General features: G+C 47.1%; 1 protein-coding gene across 1 annotated transcript in view; it reads right to left on the bottom strand.

Moving 5' to 3' along the window:
* The window catches only part of LOC147718371 (phosphatidylinositol 3,4,5-trisphosphate 5-phosphatase 2-like), a 447492-nt gene extending 422504 nt beyond the window's left edge, over positions 1–24988 (bottom strand). Inside the window, exon 1 of the mRNA XM_086918327.1 lies at positions 24602–24988. Coding sequence (XP_086774453.1) covers positions 24602–24735 — 134 coding nt within the window. The 5' untranslated portion in view covers positions 24736–24988. The remainder of the gene's footprint in view (positions 1–24601) is intronic.
* Between the last annotated feature and the right edge of the window lie 581 nt (positions 24989–25569).

The following is a 25569-nucleotide window of genomic DNA, read 5'->3' as shown; positions in this document are numbered from 1 at the left end:
TGGTGGCAGCTGCTTCAACCATCTTGCAGCCACCTTTTGGAATTCACTTCCCCTACAACTGAAATTGAGTGGAGACCTTCTTAGCTTCAGACATTCTCTTAAAACCTGGCTGTTCATGCAGGCCTATTGCTGAGTTGTATTTCACTTTTAACTGTTGTGTTGTGTTCCTTTCCTATAGCGCCATGAAGCCCCCGGGCGTACGAGCGCTTAATAAATATATATTAACATAACATAACATTACATCATTCTTTAACTCACTGCACCACCCCAGTTCAGACATGGTCATATGTAAATAAGTCTGACCCTGTGCCCCATGGGTACAGTCCAGCCCGAACTGCTAAGCCATGTCTTCCCTGGACCGGAAACAAGCATCCTGGGACCGGTTTCGGATTCATAATCCTCATCAGCCAGGCTATCTTGAATCCAGTGGTAGAGGGCCCGATTCACAGAACTAACTTAAGACAAAATCCTAAACTTACTACCATTTTGGTATTCACAGAAGGCACTTACTCATTTTGGTTTTCACAGAAGTTAGGAGTCTTAACTTTAGGACTCCTAAATGCCTTCTGTGAATAGCGAAAGTCTTAAAGTTAGGATTTCTATCAGTTTAGTAGTAGTAAAGTTAGGACTCCTAACTTCTGTGAATACCAAAATGAGTAAGTGCCTTCTGTAAATACCCAAATGGTAGCAAGTTTAGGATTTTGTCTTAAGTTAGTTCTGTGAATCGGGCCCAGAGTGAGCAAGGGACCCACGTCTGGGCATACCCTGCCAACTCAGAGCGAATAAAGCGATACCAAAGAGGATGATGGACGGAGTGTTTGAACAAATCAAACACCCACCCCCAGTCAACTGATCTGGGTTTAATCCATTATCAATCTTTATCTCACCCCACCACCCCAGTTCAGACATGGCCATATGCAAATCAGTCTGACCCTGTGCCTCATGGGAATAGTCCAGCCCGAACTGCCAAGCCATGTCTTCCCTGGACAGGAAACAAGCATCCTGGGACCAGTTTCGGATTTATGATCATCATCAGCCAGGCTATCTTGAATCCAGTGGTAGATTGAGCAAGGGGCCCACCTGCTCGCAGCCAAGCTACCAAGGGTTGAGCTTGGGAGTAACTTTTTGAGACCTACTTTGATCCGTAGACTGTGTTAGTGGCCTTATTACCAGTGGCAGATGCATATTTGCCACTACTAATAACCCACTTCCCAGCAGGCCCTCCGATGAGTCCTGTATTTCTATTTTTCGTCAATACCTCATGGATCTGTCTGTGGTTATTTCTGTGCCCACTGCCTTCTTTTTATGCAACACCATTTCTCAGACTCCCTCTCCATTATCAAACCCGGATTCCCCCTCACCCGTGGTCACCATAGTAGGCACAGGGAGGACAAGTGAAAGTTGATAGATTTGATTTGATTTTATATTTTTGTAGAGCGCTCGAATACCCTGAGGCATCTTGATGCTGCTTCAAATATAAGGGTAATACAGGATGCTAAAAGATGCTGGTACTAGTAATTGTTGGGACTGTCTTTCAGTGTTAAGGGAAGCGAGTTTCACAGTTTAGCTGTTCCTACAATGAAGCTCGCCACCTCTCCTCCCCCCAGTGAGCTCTTTTTGTTCTGGGACCACTAGAAACGTAGCTGTGGCTGGTCTTAGATTTCTTGAAGGAGTATACTACGTGAAGTGATCTCTCAAGTAGTCTGGGCCTTAAAGGCTTGGCATACTGATTTAAATTTGATTCTTATATTAATTGGGAGCCTTTTGTACTTTGACCAGACCCTGGGCAAACAATTGAATGAATTATCGCCGACGCAGGGAAGTGCAATGGACCCACGGTTATCTAAATTCTTCAAAGCGACAGGGCAAGCCTGAACTGGTCTTGGTTTGACAAATGCACGCACATCCAGTCCCGCTGGCTGCCACGCAATGGCCTGCTGGATCTCTCACTGGAGGTCCTGGCCACGCTGAGGCCCTCGGATGCTTATCTTGGGCCCTACAGTTAATTGAGGGCTTGCATATGGAGCCTAGTCGCAGGGGCGCAAACCCATTGGTTGGCTGAAGCTCTGACCCAGGGCCCAGTTAGATCTTTGCACCCCAGCAAACCATGGGAACCTTTCTGAGGCCTGCAGAACTCAGGGCTAGGCCCTTTGTGACATGGTGGGCCTGCAAATGGATCTCCAATCCAGAGGCTCCAACACCCGGAACCGGGCACCGGTCAAAACTTTTTATCTTGGCAAATCAGGTGAGCCCTTCAGACGCCTGCAACACCCCATCCTGGTACCTTTGTGACACAGTGGGCCTGAAAATGGATCTCTGGTCCAGAGTCCTCAACTCCCGGAACCGGGGACTGCTCGAAGCTTTATACTCCAAAGCAGGTGAAACCTTTTGGGGCCCGCAAAACCCCATCCTGGTCCCTTTATGACACAGTGGCTGGCAAATTGAGACAATGCCCGGGAATCCACACTCCAGTGCCTGATTGAGCCTTTCACTCTGTCAGAAGCAGAGACTGGCCATCTAGTCGCTTGTATGTCGTGGTTATGTCCATTGCACCATCCAGGGAGAACCACCAGTTAAAAAACAGGTTACCCATACCCTCTCCCTGCTAATCCAGAGGAAGGCCCCTAGCCTTTCTTGTAAGCCATGCACACTGAGCAACAATAGGGAGAGGTTGAGCAAGTGCATCCATGGCCCGGCTGAGCGTGAATCTTCACCCGTACCCCAATCTGGACTTCATGGCAGCTCGGAATTCTGAACAATTGGCCATCCTGGGAATCACGTGCTTTTTGTGTATTTGTTAATTTACTCATTTTTTAGACAAAACACCACCAGTAATGTTGGCGTGACAAATTTAACACCCTCTGGACATGATGAATGTTGTACAATAGGTGTAATTTTGTAGATCCCTAATCTAGATGCTACAGTGTTTGAAGCGGAAGAGGTGGAAGAGGTGTGGTGCAGCGGCCAGGGTGCCTGACTCCGGTGCCTGACTCCAGACAACAGGGTTCATGGTTCTATCCCCAGCTCTGCGGCAGGTTATCCCAGCACCATGTGATTCTGGGCAATAGCTTGCTTAATCTTCCCGATGGCCCCCATCGCCAGGACACCTCTCCGGAGGTAGCTGTGCGCTTTACAAACGCTGGTATTTCATTTTTGGTATTTTCACATGTGTACAGATATTTTATCTATTGAAAGTATCTAAAATAAAGGCTCACTTACATAACAAACACAGGGGTGGGCAAAAAAGCTGAGATTCCAATGAAATAATTTGTCACTCTCTGTGGGATGAGAGCAGCGTGGATGCTCTAAAGTAGTGAGCTGTGCAACTAGACAGCTCAGTAATTTTACTGATTTTTTTAATTGTAAGTTTATTTAATTTTAAATAAACTTACAATTAAAAAAAATAATTTCTTTCAGAGCAAAGGTGATCAAATTTGGTGATAAAATGTGAATGCTTTGCGACTGCATTTCGGTCGAGAAACATTCATACATACCACTGTGATTCGGTATTTGGAAGGGACACCCTAAACATGCCCCTTCCTAATACCCAATCGCGAACCAAAATTGCGATTGAGGAACAGTTTACAGAATCGCCATTTGGATTTGGTACATGCCAAAAAGCCTTTTTGCATTAGCAAAATATTTTTCAAAAGTAGTAAAGTTAGGTTTTTGGTCTAAGTTTACTTATGTGAATACCATAACATTTAGTTGGACTTTTTTTGTATTTATCTTTGTGAATCGGGCCCAATGTTTACATTTCTGTACACCCTTGTTTTCCCATTTACATTAAAAACTGGCCAAATCTCCAAAATCTTCCAAAAGCCTAACCATGGCCTAAACCAAGTCTCCATCTACCTGTCAGTACCAGATTTCCCCTGTTTAGGGCAGGTTATGGAGAAATGTGGAGCTATTCATTTGATTGAGAAGGTACTACTGCTTTACGGACATCATTTAGGAGTCACCAGGGGTAGCTGCTGTGACCCCTGCTTGCCCCTCGCGACCCCTGGCACTGCCTGTGCAACCCCTTAGCTCAGAGTTTGCAAAATCAGGGACTGGATCCCAGGGGCAGCTCTTCCTAATGGACACTGGTTAGAGCTCCACTTTCTTGGCTTTCTGTTAAATGTTTTTTACACAAATAGTCAATAATATTATTCACTATTAGTGTAATAAAAATGGAAGACAATTAGCTGGAATATGACCCTATCTGGCAGATAAGGTAAGCCAAAAATGATTTTAAATGTCTGTTGTATGCATGCTTACAGGTGAGAGTGTGTTTGTGTGAAGGTCTGTGTATGTGAAAGGATGTGAATGTGTGTGTATGTGTAAGAGTGTGTGTGTGAGACAAGGTTAAAGTCAAATGACGTGTGATGTCACTTCCACTATGGCATCTTGGTGAATTGATACCCGTGCCCTTCTTATGGAGGACCAGTCTGACCGAGAAGTGGCTTGGAAGATAATGGACATTGTGTTCAACTCTTCACTGTCCTATGTTATACGAAAATCAGTTTTAATATGTTTTGTCAATGTCATTTTATCGTGAACCCGCAATATGCGCTTTATATATATATGTTCATATCTGTATATTTGCAGTGCAAGATACCCTGGAAAATTTTAAAAACGCAATAAAGATATTTTTTTTTAAATGGAGGACCAGTCTGACTTCCATCTGGGGTTGATGCTGAAAGAGGCACCCTGGAAATACCAGAAGATAATCATGTTTTGGGAGAACAATTTAATTCAAGTTGTTTCTCCTCCATTATAAAGCCCAACCCTACACTGGAATGAACCCACCTTTTCGACCACCTCTTCAGGCAAAGTACGAAATCGAGGGAATCTCCTGCTTTTGCTTCGGCTTTTTACGAATATGTGTTCTTACAACGAATTCTATGTCAGGACAGGAGGCTCCGATTATGCTTTCTCATTTCTTTAATGAAATGCTCAGCAGCCAATAAAAATAACCAAAAAACTATATTTCCCATGAACACTAGGGAATGACCATAGAGACTATCGTATAGAGACTATCGTATAAAAGGTCCCAACATTAGTCCTTCTTCCTCTTTCTTTGCTGCTCCGCAGCCAGTTAAGTGCTTTTCTGATATTTCCTTATCTATGCTGTAATTGCATTGTAGTTTTGGTATTTTGCTTACTTATATGCTGTACCTTTAATGCTGGCTGTACGCTGTGTGTAGCGTCTTGATAGAGCGCTTCGGCTTTGTTCGTGCTCGTTGCCGTTTGTTTCTTTATTTTTATATTCCGCTCGTTCGGTGTTCCTGGGAGCATGTGGTCACCTCCCTTTAAACCGGGCGCTCCTTTGCGCCTTCGTTTCATACGTGGAGCGGGAGCAGGAGTTGCCGGCTCCTGCGAGAGCGCGAGCGCTCTCGAGCCGGGTTTTTCAGTGCGGGCAGCCGTGTCGCGCATGCGCACTGGCTTTTGTTCCGCTTTGTTTATCGGCCGGTTTGAGGAGAAGTCGCTTCTGCGTCAACGCCCACAGCCTGCTCAAAAATTAACCCAGTCTTGACGCCGGAGCTCTATTAAGGTTGTTATCCTGTGCATAGGCTTTGCCTAGAGTGTGTTGCTTATTATCAGCAAGCCTTACTCCCTCCACTTTTGAACTGTTTTGAGCCTGGTTTGTGCCTGCTCTTTGGGCTTGCTGTGGGGTTTATTACACTCCCCCTGATTTGTGTCATTCGCACTCCATATTTTTTCCTGTCAGTCATCTTGTGGGCTTTAATTATACACCTTGTGTATCATGGCAGAGTACTATGGTGAGGATGATGACTGTTATTATGATGAAGATGATTCCGGATCTCTGGAACAAGATTTAGTCAAAGAATTGGGCAAAGGTGTCCAACAGTCGGTTAATAAAGCGCTGGTGCGTGCCATTACTCCACTTAAGCAGCACTTGAATAAATATGCACAGCAACAAGGTTGGCTGCCAGCTGCGAAGAAGTCTGCCAAATCTCCCGCCAATCCTCACAAGTCCGATTTCCAAAGGTTGGTGAAATCTTTAGCGACTGAGGCCTCCAGGTCATCTGCGCCTCAAGACAAGGATGAGTCTGATCAGGTGCATACCTCAGCATCGTCTGACCATGATGAGGCTCCTCCGCGGAAGCGAGTCCGCAAAGAACATTTTGTTGATGCTCCTGAGCGTCCCCCTGTTTTGAACTTTGAGCCTGCTGATATTCTTCATCCCCATTCTACCTCTTGGCTGCTGTCTCCAGCAGTTGCAGCATATGTTCAAGCTCATATCCGGCATCAACCCTTTGACTCTGCTGTTCGGGCCCGGCTCCGTTCGGAATGCCCGAGGCCTGATCTCGCTGACCATCTGGCGGACACGCCCGAGGTCGATCCTATGATGGTGACCTACTTGAAAAAGTACGCGAAGGACCCCAAGAAGGGCCTTCACAGATCCTGCCGATCTTGCCAAGATAAGTTACTTGATTTGCTTGGTCCCTTGACCAAGATTCTGGATCTTGGTTTAATTACAAGCCAAGGAGGCTTCGGCTCTTGTGGACCCGGATGAGCTAATTGAATAGGCGCAGAGGGCTGTGTGCCAATTGGGTAATACCAATTGTGCTATATCTTGCGAGAGAAGCCGTTCTATTCTCCTAAAATTGGACCCTAAACTGGCGGAACCTCTTCATCTGAGTCTGGTCCGGAGGCGCAAGGTCTTCTGTTCAGTCAACCTTTCTTGAATGAACTGACAAAATTTTTTTCAACCTTTAGTGGCATTGATAAGGCACCGGCTTCCTTATGACGCGCTATGCGTCCGTTTTTTACCAAGGCCGGACGACATCGTGGACGATCGTTCGGACGAGGGTCGCACCAACAGTCCCACAGAGGAAACCACTCTCAACGTGGAGGAGGCCAGGACTCCGGTTACTCCACCAGATCGAATTTCTATCCCTCCCGCAAGGGTAGAGGTCATTATGGAAAAGGCCGTTCCGGAGGACAGCAAGGCCATTATCAGGACTCCAACGCTTCAGGTGAGCCTAATTCCTGCTTGCGATGTGACTTTGGGGGGCAGAATACAGTTTTTTATCGAAAACTGGCGCATGATCTCCAGCGATGCATGGATGCTGGAAACAGTACAAGGGTTCAAAATAGAGTGTTACCAGCCCCCACATCAGACCCATCCTCCCCTTCCTTTAAATTTTTCCCTTCACGATCAAGCTTGCCTCTCAGAGGAAATAGACGTTCTTCTCCGAAAAGGGGCGATTCTTCCAACCGTCCGTCATCCAACGGGGTTTGCCAGCTCAGTCTTTCTGGTCGAGAAGAGGGGAGGCGGATCTCGCCTGGTTCTCAACCTGAAAGACTTCAACGGAGGGGTGGTATACCGGCACTTCAAGATGGAGGGCACCCATCTTGTGCGGGATCTCCTGCGCGAAGGGGACTGGATGGTCCGGCTGGATCTCAAGGCCGCGTATCTGTCGATCTCAATCTTCCAGCCCCATCGTCGGTTTCTCCAGTTTTGGTGGCAAGGAGTTTGGTACGAGTACCAAGTTCTCCCGTTCGGTCTTTCGTCAGCACCTTGGTGCTTCACGAAGCTACTGAGACCGGTTGTAGAACATCTTCGGGCTCGAGGTGTCCGACTGATTATTTATTTGAACGACATTCTCCTTATGGCGGATTGTCCGCTCAGGCTTCTGACGCATCTGGAGTGGTCCATCGGTCTTTTACAATCTCTCGGTTTTCTAATCAACATTCCGAAATCGGTTTTGACACAGACTCAATACATAGATTTTCTGGGTTTCAAGATAGACTCAATTACTTGCCAGCTCCTCTTGCCGGGCCAAAAGATTTGTTACATCAAGAGGGAATTGACCTCTGTTATTTCCAGACAGACTGTGTCATTGAGGTCGTTGGCACGTGTGGCAGGTCTGTTGGCGTCTTCCATTCAGGTGATCTTTCCGGGTCCTCTGCACTACAGAGCAATGCAGCATCTAAAGATCCAGCATCTCCGGAAAGGCCTCAGGTATTCGGACCAGATTCCTCTGACGGAAGATGTGAGGTGGGAGATGCAGTGGTGGCTGGACCACATGGAGGCCTGGAATGGTCGAGCTCTCTTTGGTGCGTCACTGGAGCTAGTGATAGAATCTGATGCCAGTAGCTGGGGTTGGGGAGCCCTGTGCGGTCCTGTCTCGACGGGGGGTCGTTGGTCCCCTCAGGAGTTATCTCTCCACATAAACTGTCTGGAACTCCTAGCGGGTTCTTTTGCGATCAAGTGCTTCTCTCCCCTTCAGTCCAGTTGCTGCATTCTTCTCCGGATGGACAACGTGTCCGCAGTCTGCTATGTCAACAAACTGGGCGGGACTCGGTCCAAGGTGCTGGCGGAGATAGCCAAGGATTTTTGGCATTTTTGTCTGCAACATAGGATCACTGTTATTGCGGAGTATCTTCCGGGTCGCCACAATCAAATTGCGGATTGGATTGGGATTTCAGCGACTGGAGGCTTCACCCTCAAGTGTTCCGTTCCATTCTTCGGCGTTGGGGCCAGTGTCACATAGACCTGTTTGCTTCTCGCCTGAACACGCAACTTCCGCTATTTTACAGTTGGAGACCGGATCCGCTGGCCCTAGCCATGGATGCCTTTCTTCAAACTTGGCCGTCGACTCTGTGCTATGCGTTTCCCCCATTCATGATGATCCCCAGAGTTCTGGCTTACGTCAAACGGTTTCGAGCGGATCTAATTCTGATTGCTCCGCTCTGGAGAGCTCAAGCGTGGTTCCCGGTTCTCCTGGAAATGTGTTGCGAGACTCCTCTCCTTCTTCCCCAGAAGTGGAATCTTTTGCTGGATCCTCTCAAAGATCCGCATCCCCTGATTCTGTCCGGCTTTCTACAGCTGCTAGCGTGGCGAATCTCGGGGATCGTTGGACGATTCCAGGCATTTCTAGCGACGCTTCCAAATTCATTAGTGAGGCATGTTCTCCCAATACTCACAAGCGATACAGAGGTGCTTGGAAGCGGTGGTGTGATTGGTGAGTTCAACGGGAAGTTGATCCCGTTTCAGCAGATGTCTCTTTGATCATTAACTTTTTGGCGTCCCTAGCCTCTTCAGGTCTGGCTTATAGGACAGTCAATAGTTTTTATTCCGCAATTTCGGCTGGCCACATCCAGATTGATGGCAAACCTGCTGGTGAACATCCCTTCATTTCCAAATTGCTTAAGGGTATTTCTCTCTCGAAGCCGCCCACTCCTAAATATGTCTCTTTATGGGATGTTTCCATAGTCCTGCGGTTCTTGGAGGCTTGGCCTTCCAATCTGTTGTTGTCCCGTAAGCAGTTGTCTGCTAAGTTAACCATGTTGTTGTGCCTTGTCTCTTGTAAACGTGTGTCGGATGTCCGCGCATTAGATCTTGCGGGTCGCAGTTTCACGCCTGAGGTTGTTACCTTTCGTCTTTCTAGACGCACTAAGTATAATACTACTTTGATAACGTATCCATCTTTTCCCACTCATCCCAACCTTTGTGTTGTGCAGTGCCTTAGGATTACGAGGTGAGTACTGCTTCTTTGCGTTCAGATATGCAGGGTCAATTGTTAATTGCCTTACAAAAACCATTTCGCCCTGTCGCTCCAGCTACTTTGGCACGCTGGGTGCGTTGGCTCATGTCCGAGGCGGGCATTGATGTGTCTGTGTTTGGGGCACATTCTGCACGTGGAGCGATGGCTTCTAAAGCCTTCTCCGTGGGTGTCACACTTTTTGACATTATGAAGGCTGCAGATTGGTCTTCTGATTCAGTTTTCAAAACGTTTTATTACAAACCAATTGATCATATTGCTTCTGTGGTGGTGGATCAGCTTTAAACAAGCATAATCGGAGCCTCCAGTCCTGACATAGAATTCAAAATTTGCAAACATACGTGACAAGAATTTTAAATTCTATTAAGGACAAGGAGGCGAGGATTATCCCACCCATCGTAATTGATTTGCACTGTTTTTTGCTGAACTTTGTATTGATGCCGTTGCAAATCTCTCTTATTCCTTGTTTCCCACCCCCCGGATTGCATTTTACTTTTTGCACTATTGGGGTATTACGGCTATATGTCTCTTTCAGGTTCAGACCAGAAGTAGAGTTGGCCGATTTCATCCGCCTGAGTTTCATCCCTTTCCTGGTTCGGAGACCCAGAGTTCTTCTACTGCCTGCTTCCAGTTCCTTTGGATTTCTGCGGCGTGTTTGGAGTTGTTATTGTTGATCTACATGGGATTGCATTTTGGAATTGAACTGTTTCCTCCACAAAGAAAGAGGAAGAAGGACTAATGTTGGGACCTTTTATACGATAGTCTCTATGGTCATTCCCTAGTGTTCATGGGAAATGTAGTTTTTTGGTTATTTTTATTGGCTGCTGAGCATTTCATTAAAGAAATGAGAAAGCATTAGAATTAGAATTAGAAATAGATTTATTGAGCGTGGTTGCTGCCCAAGGGCATCCAAGCGCTGAAGTAAGAATTGGAGAGACATTCCGGAGGACAGATTAGAGCTCGGAGGCTTTGGCGAATAATAAAGTTTTCAACTTTTTACGGAATGCGAGCAGGTCCGGGTTGGAACGGAGTGAGAGGGGGAGGGTGTTCCAAAGTTTAGCTGCGTTCAGTGAGAACAACCTGCCCCCGGATCTAGCTCTCTTCACTCTAGGAACCACTGCCAAGAAAGCCTCGGTGGAGCGGAGGTTCCTATTTGGGTGATAGGGGATGACAAGGTTGCTGTTAATTGCGGGTCCTGTTTTCCAAAAGGCCCGGTGCGCAATGCACAGTGCCTTGAATGTCACCCTGTGCTTGACTGGTAGCCAGTGAAGACTTTTTAGTGCAGGTCTGGCTGACTGGGCTCGTGGAATCTGTAGCAGGGTGCGTGCTGCGCAGTTTTGCACCACTTGGAGTCTCCGGAGGGTCATCTCGGGAGCCCCTACATATAGGGCATTATTTGAGTCCAGGCGGGACTGAATGAGGCCTTGTACTGCCACTTTCTTAGCTTCTAGAGGTAGAAGTGGAAGGACTTTCCTTAGAGTTTTAAGGATGCCAAAGCAGGTGGCGGACAGCTTAGTAGCCTGGGTGGCAAAGGAAAGTTTCCTGTCCAACCACACTCCTAGGCTCTTGACGCTTTCCTTGGGGGTGGGTGGAGTGCCCAGAGCTTGGGGCCACAAGGAAGTAAAAGGTATTGGCGAGGCTGGGCCTAAAAGCAAGAGCTCTGTTTTGTCTCCATTTAGTTTGAGGGAGGAGCTAGTCATCCACTCCTTGACATCTTCTAGGCAGCTCAGCAGGCCTCCATGGAGTTGACTGATGTTATCTTGAGCCAATGATACCACTAACTGAGTGTCGTCGGCGTACGACACAATTTTGATGCCGTACGGTTCGACGATCCCAGCCAGCGGTCTCATGTAGACATTGAATAGCACAGGGCTCAAAGAGGAGCCCTGTGGTACTCCGCAACTGAGAGGCTTGCTGGTAGATGTTATGTCGCCATTGAAGATCTGAAAGGATCTATCGGACAGGAAGGAGTCGAACCACCTTAGAGCGTCGCCTGAGACTCCGATGTCCCGGAGACGGTTCAGCAGGGTGGCATAGCTGACCGTATCGAAGGCTGCGCTTAGATCAAGGAGGATCACTGCCACTGATCCTCCCTGATCCAGGACCCTTCGGGATTCCTCGGCGACCGCTAGTAAGGCAGTTTCGGTGCCATGTTTCGGCCTGAAACCTGTCTGGGATACCTCCAGTAGGGAGTGATTTTCAATGAACTGGACCAGCTGGGCATTTATGTATTTTTCCAACACCTTGCCAGCCCAAGGGAGGAGTGAAATGGGACGATAGTTGGAGTGATCATCGGGATCCAGGGTAGGCTTTTTTAGCAGCGCCCGTACCATGGCTTGTTTCCATGCTGTAGGAACAGCACATGAGGCTATAGATGTATTTAGAAGTTCCAAGATAACAGGCAGGGTGGCTTTGTGTGCTTGTATCAGAACTTCTGGTGGGGCTGGGTCACGAGGGGAGCCCGATTTAACTTGGCGTGCCATTTTGCCAAGGGTGTCGAGGTCTAGGGGAGGGAAGTGCTCGAGGGTTGACTGTTCTGGGGGAGGGAGAATTTTGGGAGAGGGTAGGTCAGCTATCTCCGGAGCTGTGGCTCCCGTTTGGAAGGTGGAATATATTTTCAGGACTTTGTTGTGGAAAAAGTCTGCAAGCTCGTTGCATTGGTCTTGAGTTTTGCTCGGAGGGGGGGCGGTGGTGGTGACACTTGAACAGTGTTTTATTATCTGAAAAATTTCCCTGGGCTTAGATTTAGCCTCTAGGATTTTGTCAGAGTAGAAGGTTGCTTTCGCCGTCCTAATCCCGTCTCTATAAGCCTTTATCGCCTCTTTGTAGGCTACCTTTTTTTCCGGGAGAAAGTCTAAGCGCCAGGCTCTCTCTCGTTGCCTGCAGCAGCATTTTAGTTCTCTTAAGGAGTCGGAGAACCAAGGCGCGGATTTATACATTCTCTTAGATGAGGATCTCCGGAGGGGAAGGATCGTGTCTAATGAGTTGGTGATCCAGCTGATATAATTTTCGTTTGCTACACTGGGGTTTGAGCAGGGAGGCGGGCGGGTAGAGTCCAGGCTGTGCATCCAGGAATCCAGCTGGAGTTTTGACCAGTTCCTCCTGATTGTTGTCCGGGGGGGTAACTGGGGGACCTTGTGGATGGCCCAAGAAAACGGAATCAAAAAATGGTCTGACCAAGGGAGGGGGACAGGGGAGTCAACATTCAGGTCGCTGCAGCTGCTGAAAATTGGATCGAGCAGATTGCCCTTCTCATGGGTTGGAGCTGTGACCAGCTGGAACAGCTGAAGAGCTCCAAGGTCGTCTATTAGCTCCTTGGCAATATTATCGGCGGGGGAGTTAAAGTGAAGATTCAGGTCTCCTAGGACCGTGTAATTAGCCGCGGATAGAGTTCTTTTCGCTATGATCTGCCCTATGGAACAGTTTTGTTGGGTCAGGGGGACGGTAGATCAACGTACCCGAGAAGGAGGAGTTGGCGTTGAGCTCTATGCAGAATTCCATGCTTTCGCACTCGGGAATACTTTCTGCTGTGGTGCGACAACAGTACTGGTTTTTGTAGATAATAGCCAGACCGCCGCCTCTTCCTACTGGTCTGTCCGATCTAACGATGTGGTATCCACTGGGTAGAGCTGCGTCTATGTCTGGGTCAGAATGTGTGGAGAGCCAGGTCTCTGTTAAAAAGATAACATCTGGCTTGCCGTCCTCTAGCAGCATGGACATTTGGATGCTATGCTTTGGCAGTGATCGACAATTTAATGCCAACATGCAGTATTTCTGTACCGAGGGGGCTGCCAGGGTATTTCGGAAGGAGTGTTTGCATTCGGAGCAGCGAAGGGGGAGAGATGTGGCTGCAAAAGTGCAGGTACATAAGGCAGTGGCTCTGCTTCCTATGAGGCGTAGAGCAGCGGAGCTGTAAGTCCTGGCCAGAGGAATGGGAGAGGCAGGGGGGGTGGCCCCTGGTCCCGTCTGGGCGCAGACTGGCTTGCCTTAGGCGTGCCTTCGGCGCGCAAACGGCGCTCCCGCTGCGCTCGTCCGTTGCGCTTGCGTGGGATGCTAATTATATGGCGGGAAGGAGGTGGGCGTGGCCTAGCAAGTGGGCGTGGCCTCGCGTTACCGGCGATGGCGTCCGGTGTTTGCCCTTTCTGCCAGCGCTAAAATCCGCTGTCTTGTGGGTGCCTGCTGGCGGGAAAAGTCTCAGCTAGACTCAGGTAAGTGCAGTAATTTTAAAAACAGTTTATCACAGTTCACACAATTTTTAAAAAAAATCACGAGTGAGTTGCACCTCCGGCTTCCGCCTCAGAGGTCTGTCTCTGCCAGTGTATCGCGCTTCCAATCAGCGCTTACATAGGGAGGGAGGTGGGCGTGGCCTAGCAAGTGGGCGTGGCCTCCCGTTACCGGCGATGGCGTCCGGTGTTTGCCCTTTCTGACAGCGCTAAAATCCGCTGTCTTGTGGGTGCCTGCTGGCGGGAAAAGTCTCAGCTAGACTCAGGTAAGTGCAGTAATTTTAAAAACAGTTAATCGCAGTTCACACAATTTTTAAAAAAATCACGAGTGAGTTGCACCTCCGGCTTCCGCCTCAGAGGTCTGTCTCTGCCAGTCCTGCCAGCATAATCCTCGCCTCCTTGTCCTTAATAGAATTGAAAATTCTTGTCACGTATGTTTGCAAATTTTGAATTCCGTTGCAACGCATGCCTTTACCACGCATGCGTTACAACGGAATGGGTTTTCTTCGCATAGCTTTTTCCTCTAATACTTACGTGGTGACGTCGTACGTCGTTAAGAGGAAGCGGAAGTTTCTTTCCGTTTCCTCTTAAAGGATGCCGTGGTAAAGGCTTTCGTGGTAACCACGCATGCGTTGTAATGCATGCGTGGTTAATGTTTCCGTGGAAATGGCCACGTTGTAGTGGCCGTTTCCCATCTCGATTGATTGACAGATGAAAGTGACTCGCTTCAAAACTTCAAATGCACGTGAACGCTTCTTCTATGGCACAGTGATTTCTCCTACAAAACTCTAAACCCCCTGAGTTCAGGGCGAACCCGAGGCTTCCAACTCTCAGGAACCGCCAAAAAAGCACCTCTTCCACCACTACCTGACCTAAGACCCGTCCTCTTACCTTTGTACTTCTTTTTTGTCTTTATCCTCCCAGTTACCCTGATTCCCCAATGTTTTTACTGTCGTTGTAATGACATTTTATTGTCTAATAATTTCTGTGTAAAGCATCCTACCACATTCTGTAGAGCAAGTGTGCTGTAAAAACGTGTTAAATGAATTAGTAAATAAATTAAAGTAAAGAGGCTAAAGGCTAAATCATGGAACTACTTATAATTGGAGTTAAGAGGATTGTATACCTTATAATACATTCTTACACCATCGCCCAGGCCTTTGATAATTCTTTTTAATGAAAGAGGTGTTGTGGTGGAAATACTGCAGACACGGTGGAATCTGAAATGTCAAAATAGATTTGTATTTGGATGCAAAAATCATGTTAAACAGTTTAATACGTCAATTTAAAAATTGGATGTAGTTCAGAAAGAGTGGCAAGGCGCGGATAGATGTCTTATTTTTTAACGAAGTCCAGCCGTACACTAAATAAACACATTATTCTAACTGTCACCATATCAGCCAATCAGGGGATGTTTCCAGGGAACATCGGGGCATATTATCTAGATGTGCGTTATATAAGGCACATCGCACATTTCCATATCGCCGGCTATCACCAGATTTTTTCGCCGTGTTAGTGCGTAATTATCAATGCGCAACACGTAGGCGAAATTAAATCCGGCGATATGGAACATTAGCGCATGAAAACAAAAGTTGTTTTTACGCGCTAATGTGTGCCTTGATAATATGGGGGGGTGGATTCAGCGTTATGATCCACACCCCCATGTTATCAATGCCTTAACACCTGGTCAGAGCAAGCGTTGGGAGACCTGCGATAAACGAGTTTATCGCAGGTCTTCTTCTCCCAACGCCTGCCTTGGTAATAGGGTGTTCCCACCTCCAACCACATTTTACATGTGGTTGGATGTGTGAACGCCCACTTTGCACGTCATTAGCAATGTTTCTCGCTGACATGTAAAGTGAGCTTGAGGCAGGCGTTAGCATGCCCTTGTTAATAGGGCACTGGAAGTATCGCCGCTTTCTCGGCACAATTCGCCAAAAAAGCGGCGAAACTTCAGCTTGCTAATATGCCCCGTCATCCGAGAGGAAAGCGCTGAAAACCTAGGTATGAATGTATTTGGTTATGCAGCAGTTGTATTTCTGCTCAGTGACTTGTCCTTCACCCACACTGCTGGTTACAGCAGGCTAGCAAAGACGCTTCTTATTACAGCGGAGTACTGCTCTCACAATTAAACTGTAATAGATTAAAGAGATTAATCTCAGGATTGACTTCCACATGCGATATTCATAAGAAACATTCCCCCATCAGAGCAGGAAGCCGTTTGTGATGTGTCAGTAGATAGGGTAGCCTGCTTTCAAATAATAGCGCCAAGACACCCTTTCGTGTAGCGTGTGCTAGATGAGCACCATCCGTCAGTCAAGGGGATTTTGTTTTACATTGTATTTGAGGGGTTTACGAAGCGCTCTCTTTCCTTCCAGCTCCCTCAGGGTGTCCCTGCTCTGCAGAGGGCATAGCAGGGGGGCTCGGGCCACCCCTGGGATCCACCGACATGTCTGGCTGGTAAAGCTTCCTGTGGATGCGAGGTTCACAAGATGATGCAATGTATGGACAATGCAAAGGGGCTCATCGATGGGAGTTTGCAGTAGGGCAGCACAGGAAGGGGCCGTGCTGCGCTGCCCTACGCCAAAGTGAAAGGGCAGCAGTGCACGTTATTTATGCAATACGGTGCATTCCTGTCCTTTCTGCCTGCGCTGGCGCTGTTTCGGCAGCCTAGCTCCAACATAGGCACCCTTGCTCCCTGGTGCACGGGCACCTCCATTGCAGGCAGGATTGTTTCTGTGCAGGAAGCGGCCCCTTCCTGCACAAAAACAATCCTTAGAGCTGTTTTCCTCTTCCTGTGTGCATGCAGCTTAAAGAGAAGAGGAAACAACGAGGAGAAATAAACATGTTTCTCCTCGTTACGCCTCACCTCGGGAGGCGAACGGATTTGGAGCTTCCCCCGGTTCACATGACTTTGTAAATCTGGCGCAGCTTCAAAATCCATGGGTGTTGCTTGGGAAACTCACGGCAACGGCCGTGTAACGCCTCCGGGTACAGAGTAAGGCCACAAAGCAATTTGCGCCGAATCACCTCACTCATGATTTATGAGTCCACTCATAGCCACGTAGGGTGGCTTTGCGTGGCTTCATACATCGAAATGAGAGCCCTGCGTCACACAGGTACTATAAAGTGTCTTTCACTGCTCCTTATATGAGCTCTGAGTTAAAATTCCCGCACGGCCTGCACAGCCTCTCATCCTTCTGAAGTAGATAAATTGAGGACTAAAACTTTGGGTTTCAGAGTTAGCTTTCATTCTTTACTGTGACACTAAGTGCTGTGGCTTGTGCTTCCCATATGATCAGTATTGTTTCAGAGACTGACCTCAGAGCATATCCCAAGAACAGCCTGGGGGCCGGGGCGCCAGCTCTGGCCAAGGACCCCAGAGCTGGCTCTCTGATTGGCTGGCATCTATAAATATTTGCAGCATTTTTGCTTCATCTGGTTTCCGGCCTAGCATGGTTTGAATTAGCTGGGCTTCCTGTGTCTGGCCTGCATCAGGAGTCGGTGAGTCAGCAGACGACCTGGTGTGGTGGTGCACCACCGAGGCATCAACGTCACAGCACATGGAAGGAAGAGGACTGGCTGGAGAAACAAACTGATGCGCCGCGTGGTTGGTGACCTGCCTCAAGGCTGTGGTTCAGCTCTACCTTCTCCAAAAACGCTAGCCTTTCTAAATCTGTATATGTGTTCGCTGCTCACAAGCACTTCAAAGCCATAGCCAGCATTTTATCTCCTTGGGTGTTTTGCCCATTTCTTGGTTCAACGACAGGATGACCACTAGGGCCCCCAGCTTTAGGTGGGCGGGGACGTTGACCACTCCACAGCGGGGCACGTCACCTCCCTGAATTCTGTAGCCAGCAAAGACAAGAATGGCTGCCACAGTTACGCATACTTGGCACCTTCCGCTGCCTAGCACTATCTTTAGGGGGTGTCCCCTCATTTGCATGTGGGCAAGGCCCCATGCAAATGAGGGGATCAGTCTGCCTCTGTGCACGGGCAATATGATTACGGATGAGGACGCAGAGGCAAACAGCCCTTTGGAGGCGACTGACAGCGCCCCACAAAAAGGTGGCCAAGTGGCCATTTACCTCCTTAAGCCAGGAGTACCACGAATCCCTCAGATATATCCCTGGAGAGCGGTGCAGTCACTCACTGCACATGTCTGCTAGGGGATCACTCCCCCTTCTTTAAAATACAGGCGCATACTGCCCGCACTGTGAAACACGGAGCGGCTTGTAAACAGCCTCTCTTTCACTGACGGCTCTGTCCATAGTGGATAAAATCCTGCCCATGGTGGCCCCTGGGGTTTGGTGGCCCTGTGCAGGTGCACAGCTTGCACATGCCTAAGGCCGGCCCTGCGGGTTCCTCAAGGGCAAAGCATTCATTCTAATAGGGTGCATTGTCCCTGTTTAAACCCGGCGCACCTCTTTAAAGGGACCCGTGTCACAAACAACGACAGCGCATCCTATCTGTAATATGGGCCCATGTCTACGAAGACGGGGCTCATTCCTTTCTCTCACCCAGTGCTGATGCATTTTTGGTTGTCATGTGTCAATGCAACCACCCTAGCACCATAGGGCAAGAGTGTGTGTGTTCCCCAAAGCATAGGTTTGGGAAAAAATATCCTTTAAGACTTTTCCACTCTCTATGTGGGCTGTACAACGCAGAATTGGAAAAATAAGGATTACTGAAAGCATTTCTCCTCATTACACCCGCCTCGAGGAAGTGTACGTTTTTGGCACAGATCTCTGTCTATGAATGTTAGGAGACAGGGTTTTGCGTCAAAACCCATGTTGTTGTTTGGGAACTCCCATGTGCTACCCATTGAACGCCACCTTAATTCTATGTAAATGCAGTTTCTGCTTTGCATTGGATAGTAAATCCCAACTCAACACTTTCTGCCAGGTTTGCCTCAATTCAGTGACTCAAATCCAGCAGAAAGCGTTAGTAAATCTGGGTCTAGATGTCTATCCTCCTCTCCTTCCTGGATTTGCTAGCATTAGAGAAGGTCATGTGTTAAACTGTTTGAATGTCATATATTTAGCAAAAATTCATTTGAGACCTCCCTTGATTCATTCCGCCATGGGACCTATGTGTTGGAAACGAAAAGGGGTGTTTAGACAAAATATCGTGTTTGAAATACTAGGAGACATAAATATCAGAAATTAAATGTCATAACACACAAATATCGTTGACAAGAATATCGTTTTTTGAGGTAAGTAATATAGTTTCAAAGAATATCGATGTTTTTAGTATCGTTCGTAAAAAAAAAAAATTAAATATTTTAATGTGATCTAGTTGATATATTAATTTTATTATTGTTTATATAAATGGTATTAATTTGTTTATAATATAGAACGTAATTTTAAGTGATTTACAAATTTGTATTCAAATATTGATAGTAAATTATAGCGTCAATGACAGCTAGGTCTGTAGTGGAATAGAGTGGGGGACATTAGCATTCCTGTCATTGTGGCGAGCGGTGCAGTCAGCACCGCCGCCACAATGCCTGGAAGGCATGCTGTGCACTTCAATGCACAACATGGCAGGCACTGCGCGGTGCCTGCCATGTTGTGCATGGAACTGCCCCCCTTGTGCACCCCCCACCCCCTAAAATCCCTGGGGGTACGCTACGGGCCCCCAATTCTGAAAACCGCCTGCCTTTCCGTGTCAGAATTGCCGCCAAGGAAAGGCAAATCCCCGCCCTCATAGTAGTATGGATGGCGGTGTCTACCAGACACCGCCAACATATAAACTGCTTTTCCGCCCGGTAGGCAATCAGGCGGATTGCCTACCGGCGGGAAGACCGTCCACCGGGGTCCCCCCGCCATGGTAATGTGGTGGGGGGAAATTAGAGGCGGCCGGTGGTTTTTGGCGGGCGGATCGCCACCGCCATACGGGCGGCGGCAATCCTCCCGTTATCATAATGGGCCCCCTATTCTTTAGTTACATTTTAGGTTGTGGGCTACTGGATAGGGTGGGAAGTTAATTAATTATTAATTGAATAGCAATTCATTATTTATTTATAATCAACTATTTTCTTGAATAGATATGTAAATTAATTAATGGTTTCTTTTGTAATACATATATAATTTTCATGTTAATTACTAATGATTAAATTAAGAGTTTAAAATGTTCTCTACATTCATAGATTACTCCTATATGTAACGAGTATGAAGTGAAGTATTTGCCCTACTCTTGCTTAGACTGCAGTACGAATAGTAGCATTTACTTCTTTGCAGTTCAACACTTGCCCTACTATTGTGCTGTTTGGAGTGGGAATAGTACATTTTACCCACTTATGTGCATCACAATTCAATGTTTTTCCTACTGTTGCACAGACTGGAGTGGGAATAGTGAATGTTACCCTTCAGGAGTCCATCATTTTCCCTACTGTTGGGCTGTTTGGAGTCGGAATGGTAAATTTAAGCTCTCCAAAATCCAACAATTTCCCAACTGTTGCCCTGTTAGGAGTGGGAATAGTATACTTAACTTCTCAGAAGTCCAACACTTTGTCTACTGTGCTACAGATTTCTGTGGGATAGTAAATTTTAAGCCCTCCAAAGCCCAACACTTTCCCTACTGTTGTACAGACTGGAGTGGAAATACTACATTTTACCCCTCCGAAGTCAAAAACGTTCCCAACTATTGCGCCATTTGGAGTGGGAGTAGTAAATTTCAACTCTTCGAACTCTGACACTTTCCCTACTGTTGTTTAGACTGGAGTGGGTAATGTAAATTTAATTCCTCAGAAGTCCAACGCGTTCTCTACTGTTGCACTGACTGAAATAGGAATAGTAAATCTAAACTCCCCGAAGTCCAACACTTTCCCTACTATTGTGGTGACTGGAGTAGGAACCGTGAATCTAACCCCTCCGAAGTTCAACACTTTCCCTACAGTAGCATACACTAGAGTGTGAATAATATATTTAATATTCGTAGACTACAATAGTTTTCATAATATTAGTTAAATAGATTTTATAGCGTTAATTGTTTGCTTTTCTGTATTTTTTCTATTTATTTTTATGTATAAATGTATTACAATATTTATAGTATTTTCTAGTATGTATATATATATATATATATATATATATATATATATATATATATATATATATATATATATATATATTCACGCTCCAAGGTTGTCCACCATGTGAATAGCACGCGAGCAGCAGCTTTATTTATGTGTAGGTGAGGACGGGGATCCGCTTGTAGACGCCGCTCCGTAATGGATCTGCCCGACGCGTTTCGAAGCTCCATCTGCTTCTCTTCAGGGGCTTTAACGGAAGCGGTGTGCGCACCCGTTACACTTCTCCAATTATATAACTCGCCCGTCGATGGGAGGCTCCAGTGAGACTTCTGGGAAGTGTAGTACGGAAAGCACACAATCAAGTCCTGTATGGACTCCACAAGTGGGCCCGTCCTCGATTCCATGTACGGCTGCTACTTCACTGCCGTGACCCCCACGTTAACGGGGTGGTGCATACTCTGCGGCTGGACTGCCGCATATAGATTCACGCTCCAAGGTTGTCCACCATGTGAGTAGCACGCGAGCAGCAGCTTTATTTATGTGTAGGTGAGGACGGGGATCCGCTTGTAGACGCCGCTCCGTAATGGATCTGCCCGACGCGTTTCGAAGCTCCATCTGCTTCTCTTCAGGGGCTTTAACGGAAGCGGTGTGCGCACCCGTTACACTTCTCCAATTATATAACTCGCCCGTCGATGGGAGGATCGTACATGGGATCGAGGACGGGCCCACTTGTGGAGTCCATACAGGACTTGATTGTGTGCTTTCCGCACTACACTTCCCAGAAGCCTCATTGGAGCCTCCCATCGGCGGGTGAGTTATATGAAATTGGAGAAGTGTAGCGGGTGCGCACACCGCTTCCGTTAAAGCCCCTGAAGAGAAGCAGATGGAGCTTCGAAACGCGTCGGGCAGATCCATTACGGAGCGGCGTCTACAAGCGGATCCCCGTCCTCACCTACACATAAATAAAGCTGCTGCTCGCGTGCTACTCAAGAGGTGGACAACCTGGAGCGACAATTTATACGCGGCAGTCCAGCCGCGGAGTATGCACCACCCCGTTAACGTGGGGGTCACGGCAGTGAAGCAGCAGCCGTACATGGGATCGAGGACGGGCCCACTTGTGGAGTCCATACAGGACTTGATTGTGTGCTTTCCGCACTACACTTCCCAGAAGCCTCATTGGAGCCTCCCATCGGCGGGTGAGTTATATGAAATTGGAGAAGTGTAGCGGGTGCGCACACTGCTTCCGTTAAAGCCCCTGAAGAGAAGCAGATGGAGCTTCGAAACGCGTCGGGCAGATCCATTACGGAGCGGCGTCTACAAGCGGATCCCCGTCCTCACCTACACATAAATAAAGCTGCTGCTCGCGTGCTACTCAAGAGGTGGACAACCTGGAGCGGCAATTTATACGCGGCAGTCCAGCCGCGGAGTATGCACCACCCCGTTAACGTGGGGGTCACGGCAGTGAAGCAGCAGCCGTACTTGGGATCGAGGACGGGCCCACTTGTGGAGTCCATACAGGACTTGATTGTGTGCTTTCCGCACTACACTTCCCAGAAGCCTCATTGGAGCCTCCCATCGGCGGGTGAGTTATATGAAATTGGAGAAGTGTAGCGGGTGCGCACACCGCTTCCGTTAAAGCCCCTGAAGAGAAGCAGATGGAGCTTCGAAACGCGTCGGGCAGATCCATTACGGAGCGGCGTCTACAAGCGGATCCCCGTCCTCACCTACACATAAATAAAGCTGCTGCTCGCGTGCTACTCAAGAGGTGGACAACCTGGAGCGACAATATATATATATATATATATATATGGGTGTGTATATATGTATTTATAGTAATGTAAAATATATATAAAAATGATATAATGGAAAACAAATACTTTTATTAATTATGTTGCACTATATATAAACACAAACCCATATATATATATATATATATATATATAAATATATATATATATATATATATATATATGTGTGTGTGTGTGTTTGTGTGTTTATGTAAGTATATATTTATGTATAGTATTAAATATTAGTGGAATTTATTGAATTTACATTATATTAAATGTGTATATAAAAATATTTAACATTAACTACTTTACACTCTATTTATATTAATAAATCGATATTTTTGTATCTTCGTGGACGATATTAGTCACAACAATATTTTTTTGGGGATATATTAGTCCTTACCATTATAAGTATAGGAAGGCGATATTGTGTTAATTATATTTTAGACACAATATTTTTGTCGTTGATATTGTTCACCACGATATTCTGTCTGTGATCTAAAATGGGACTGTTTTTAAGTACCAAAACAAGATAAAGTGTTCTTACATAAAGTGTTCTGTTATTCATTGGGTCTTGTCCACTCTCAACAAAATTATGGGGGTGATTATGATAGCGGTGAACCTGCCACCGGCAGCCTGCCGGTGGCGGGTTCACCGCCATCGTGCGGCCATTCTCCACCCGCCATCTTTATCTGGCGGGCGGAGAATGGCCGCACGATGGCGGTCGGAAAGCCTATCCACCACGGGTCCCACTCAGGCATCGTTATGATTACCTGTCGGACCAAGCTACCAGCATACCTAGAATGGTGGCGTTGCCTAGCAGGCACCGTCTGCCACATTAGGATATTGCATTCGGCCAGCCTTTGAATGGCGGTTCCTCCGCCATTCAAAGGTTGGGGGAGATTGGTTTTGGGGGCCATTGCTATGCCTGCCACGTAGTGCAGGGAAATGCACAACATACATTTTTTTCCATTGTGGCGGGTACTGCAGCCAGCAGCACCCGCCGTAATGGTAAACATGCACAATGCGACTGTCACAGCAGCAGTTGCATTACATTTGCATGTGCGGGACCGTCGCCATATGGCCGGGCGGTCCTGATTCCTGTGACGATGGCGGACTGACTCAAGTCTGTCTGCCATCGTAATCACCCCCAAATTCTTTAATTCATCAAAAATATCATTTATTATAATTTATTTGTAAGTAATGGTGTACCTCTTGACCAGGCAGTATGCTTCTCTTCAACAGGTCTGTCTTGGGTCTTTTGTGTCCCTTGAATTCTAGCCCTCTACGAGTATCCTTTCCTACATGTTTTCCATGTCACAGTAATGCATAACACACCATAATTTCTCACTATGTTCAAGAAATGAGGTGGTTCACAAAAGATGCATTCTGACACTAAAGACCCTATGCATAATTTACACAAGTAAAATGTGCCTGTATCACAAAAAATATAAGAGTGTGGTTTACAAGTGTGAGGAGCATATGTATATATGTAAAAAAAAGAAGTCTGTTGCCAATGAAAACTATACCTCGTCTGTGGTAGAAAAAAATCAAACCTTTTTCATTTTGCTGGTCATGGGTCTGGACAAGGTCTGTGGTGGAGAATGTGTTTGTTTTTATAAATCACATGTGGAAGGTTTACACCATGCATAATCTATAAACATGACGCATGGTATGTGAGTTAGTGAAGCTGTAAATTATGCCAGGAAGGAGTAGTTTCATGATGGTTTGTGGGTTGGCCCCAAACTAAAATCCTCAACTAAGCGGCGAAGGGTCAAATTTCAGGCCAGATTTCATTCATAGTAAAATGATAGGACCACTGCAAAGACCAGTATTGCAAATTGAGGGTGTGTGCAGAGGTGGAGAAATGTAAAGTGGATAGGAAGAAATTGAGCAGTGTGTGTGCCCAAAAGGGCAAAGTCCAGTGAGAGAGGGAGAAGGTGTCAAGCAGGTATTCAGAAGTTCCAACAGATATGACTTTGTGTTACAACAAACATGGGAGACACGCAACTAGTAGAAAATAATGACAGTGTCACTTACAGAAGGCACAGGGCGTATGCTCCGGGCACAGATTCACTGTCACGGACAAGGAAGCTTCCATCCTTTCCCGCTTTGGCTAACAAGTCCTCCGCTTGAACCCGGCTGATGTCATGATGGTACCATGCGGCGGCCATTGGGCTTTGAGACTAGCAAGGATGCAGGCTGGTGTAGTTCACCTGTTAAACCACACCGCTAGGAGCTCCATGTGGCTGGGTACACACACTACCACTTGTCAAGCAAGGAACATGCCTCCAAGCCTGCCTGCAGGTGGCCAAGGGGGTCCTAGGAGGGTCAGAAATGACCTGGACTGAGGTGAAGAACACAAACTAGTGGTCTTCTTTCATGGTGGAAAATCACATGTCCACGTGGAGCACAGTTAGCAGATCAAACCTGAAAAGAAAGAGAACAAGATGTAATGCGTAAGAGTTTCTCTGTGTCATAAAATAAGAGAGGCAGTTTGTTTTTCCACATTCTAAACCATACTATATGTCCCACCATATATTAAAGCCCAAAAAGGTCCATATGATATAGAGGATTTCAATACAAGACACAAAACTAAGTCAGTGAGACATGGGGGAGGCCCAGAGAGGCCACGCTCTGCACCACTGTAACTAGAGAGAGGCCAGCCTCTTTTCTCCATGTTCCCGTAGTCCAGTCTACTGGTGAGGGCCTGGGTGACGGTCCTTCTGGTTTTGAGTGGGAGCCAACTGATAATCTTGCGGAGCATGCATAGGGTATGAAAGCAGGCGGACGAGACTGCGGTTACCTGTTTCTGCATAGATAACGTGCTATCTAAGATGATGCAGAGGTTGCATGCATGGTCTGTCGGGCAGGGATCAGCAGGCCACCAAGTTTAGTTCCATGGCGAGATGTTGTTCTCAAAGATGAGGACTTCCGTCTTGTCTGTGTTGAGCTTGAGACAGTCGTCCTTCAACCAGCGGCCGACGTTCATCATACATCTGCGGAAG

This window comes from Lissotriton vulgaris, chromosome 4_1 (assembly GCF_964263255.1).
Source record: "Lissotriton vulgaris chromosome 4_1, aLisVul1.2, whole genome shotgun sequence".
Lineage (NCBI taxonomy): Eukaryota > Metazoa > Chordata > Amphibia > Caudata > Salamandridae > Lissotriton > Lissotriton vulgaris.
The sequence above is the reverse complement of the archived record's forward strand: the minus strand, read 5'-3'. Positions and strand labels throughout refer to the sequence as shown.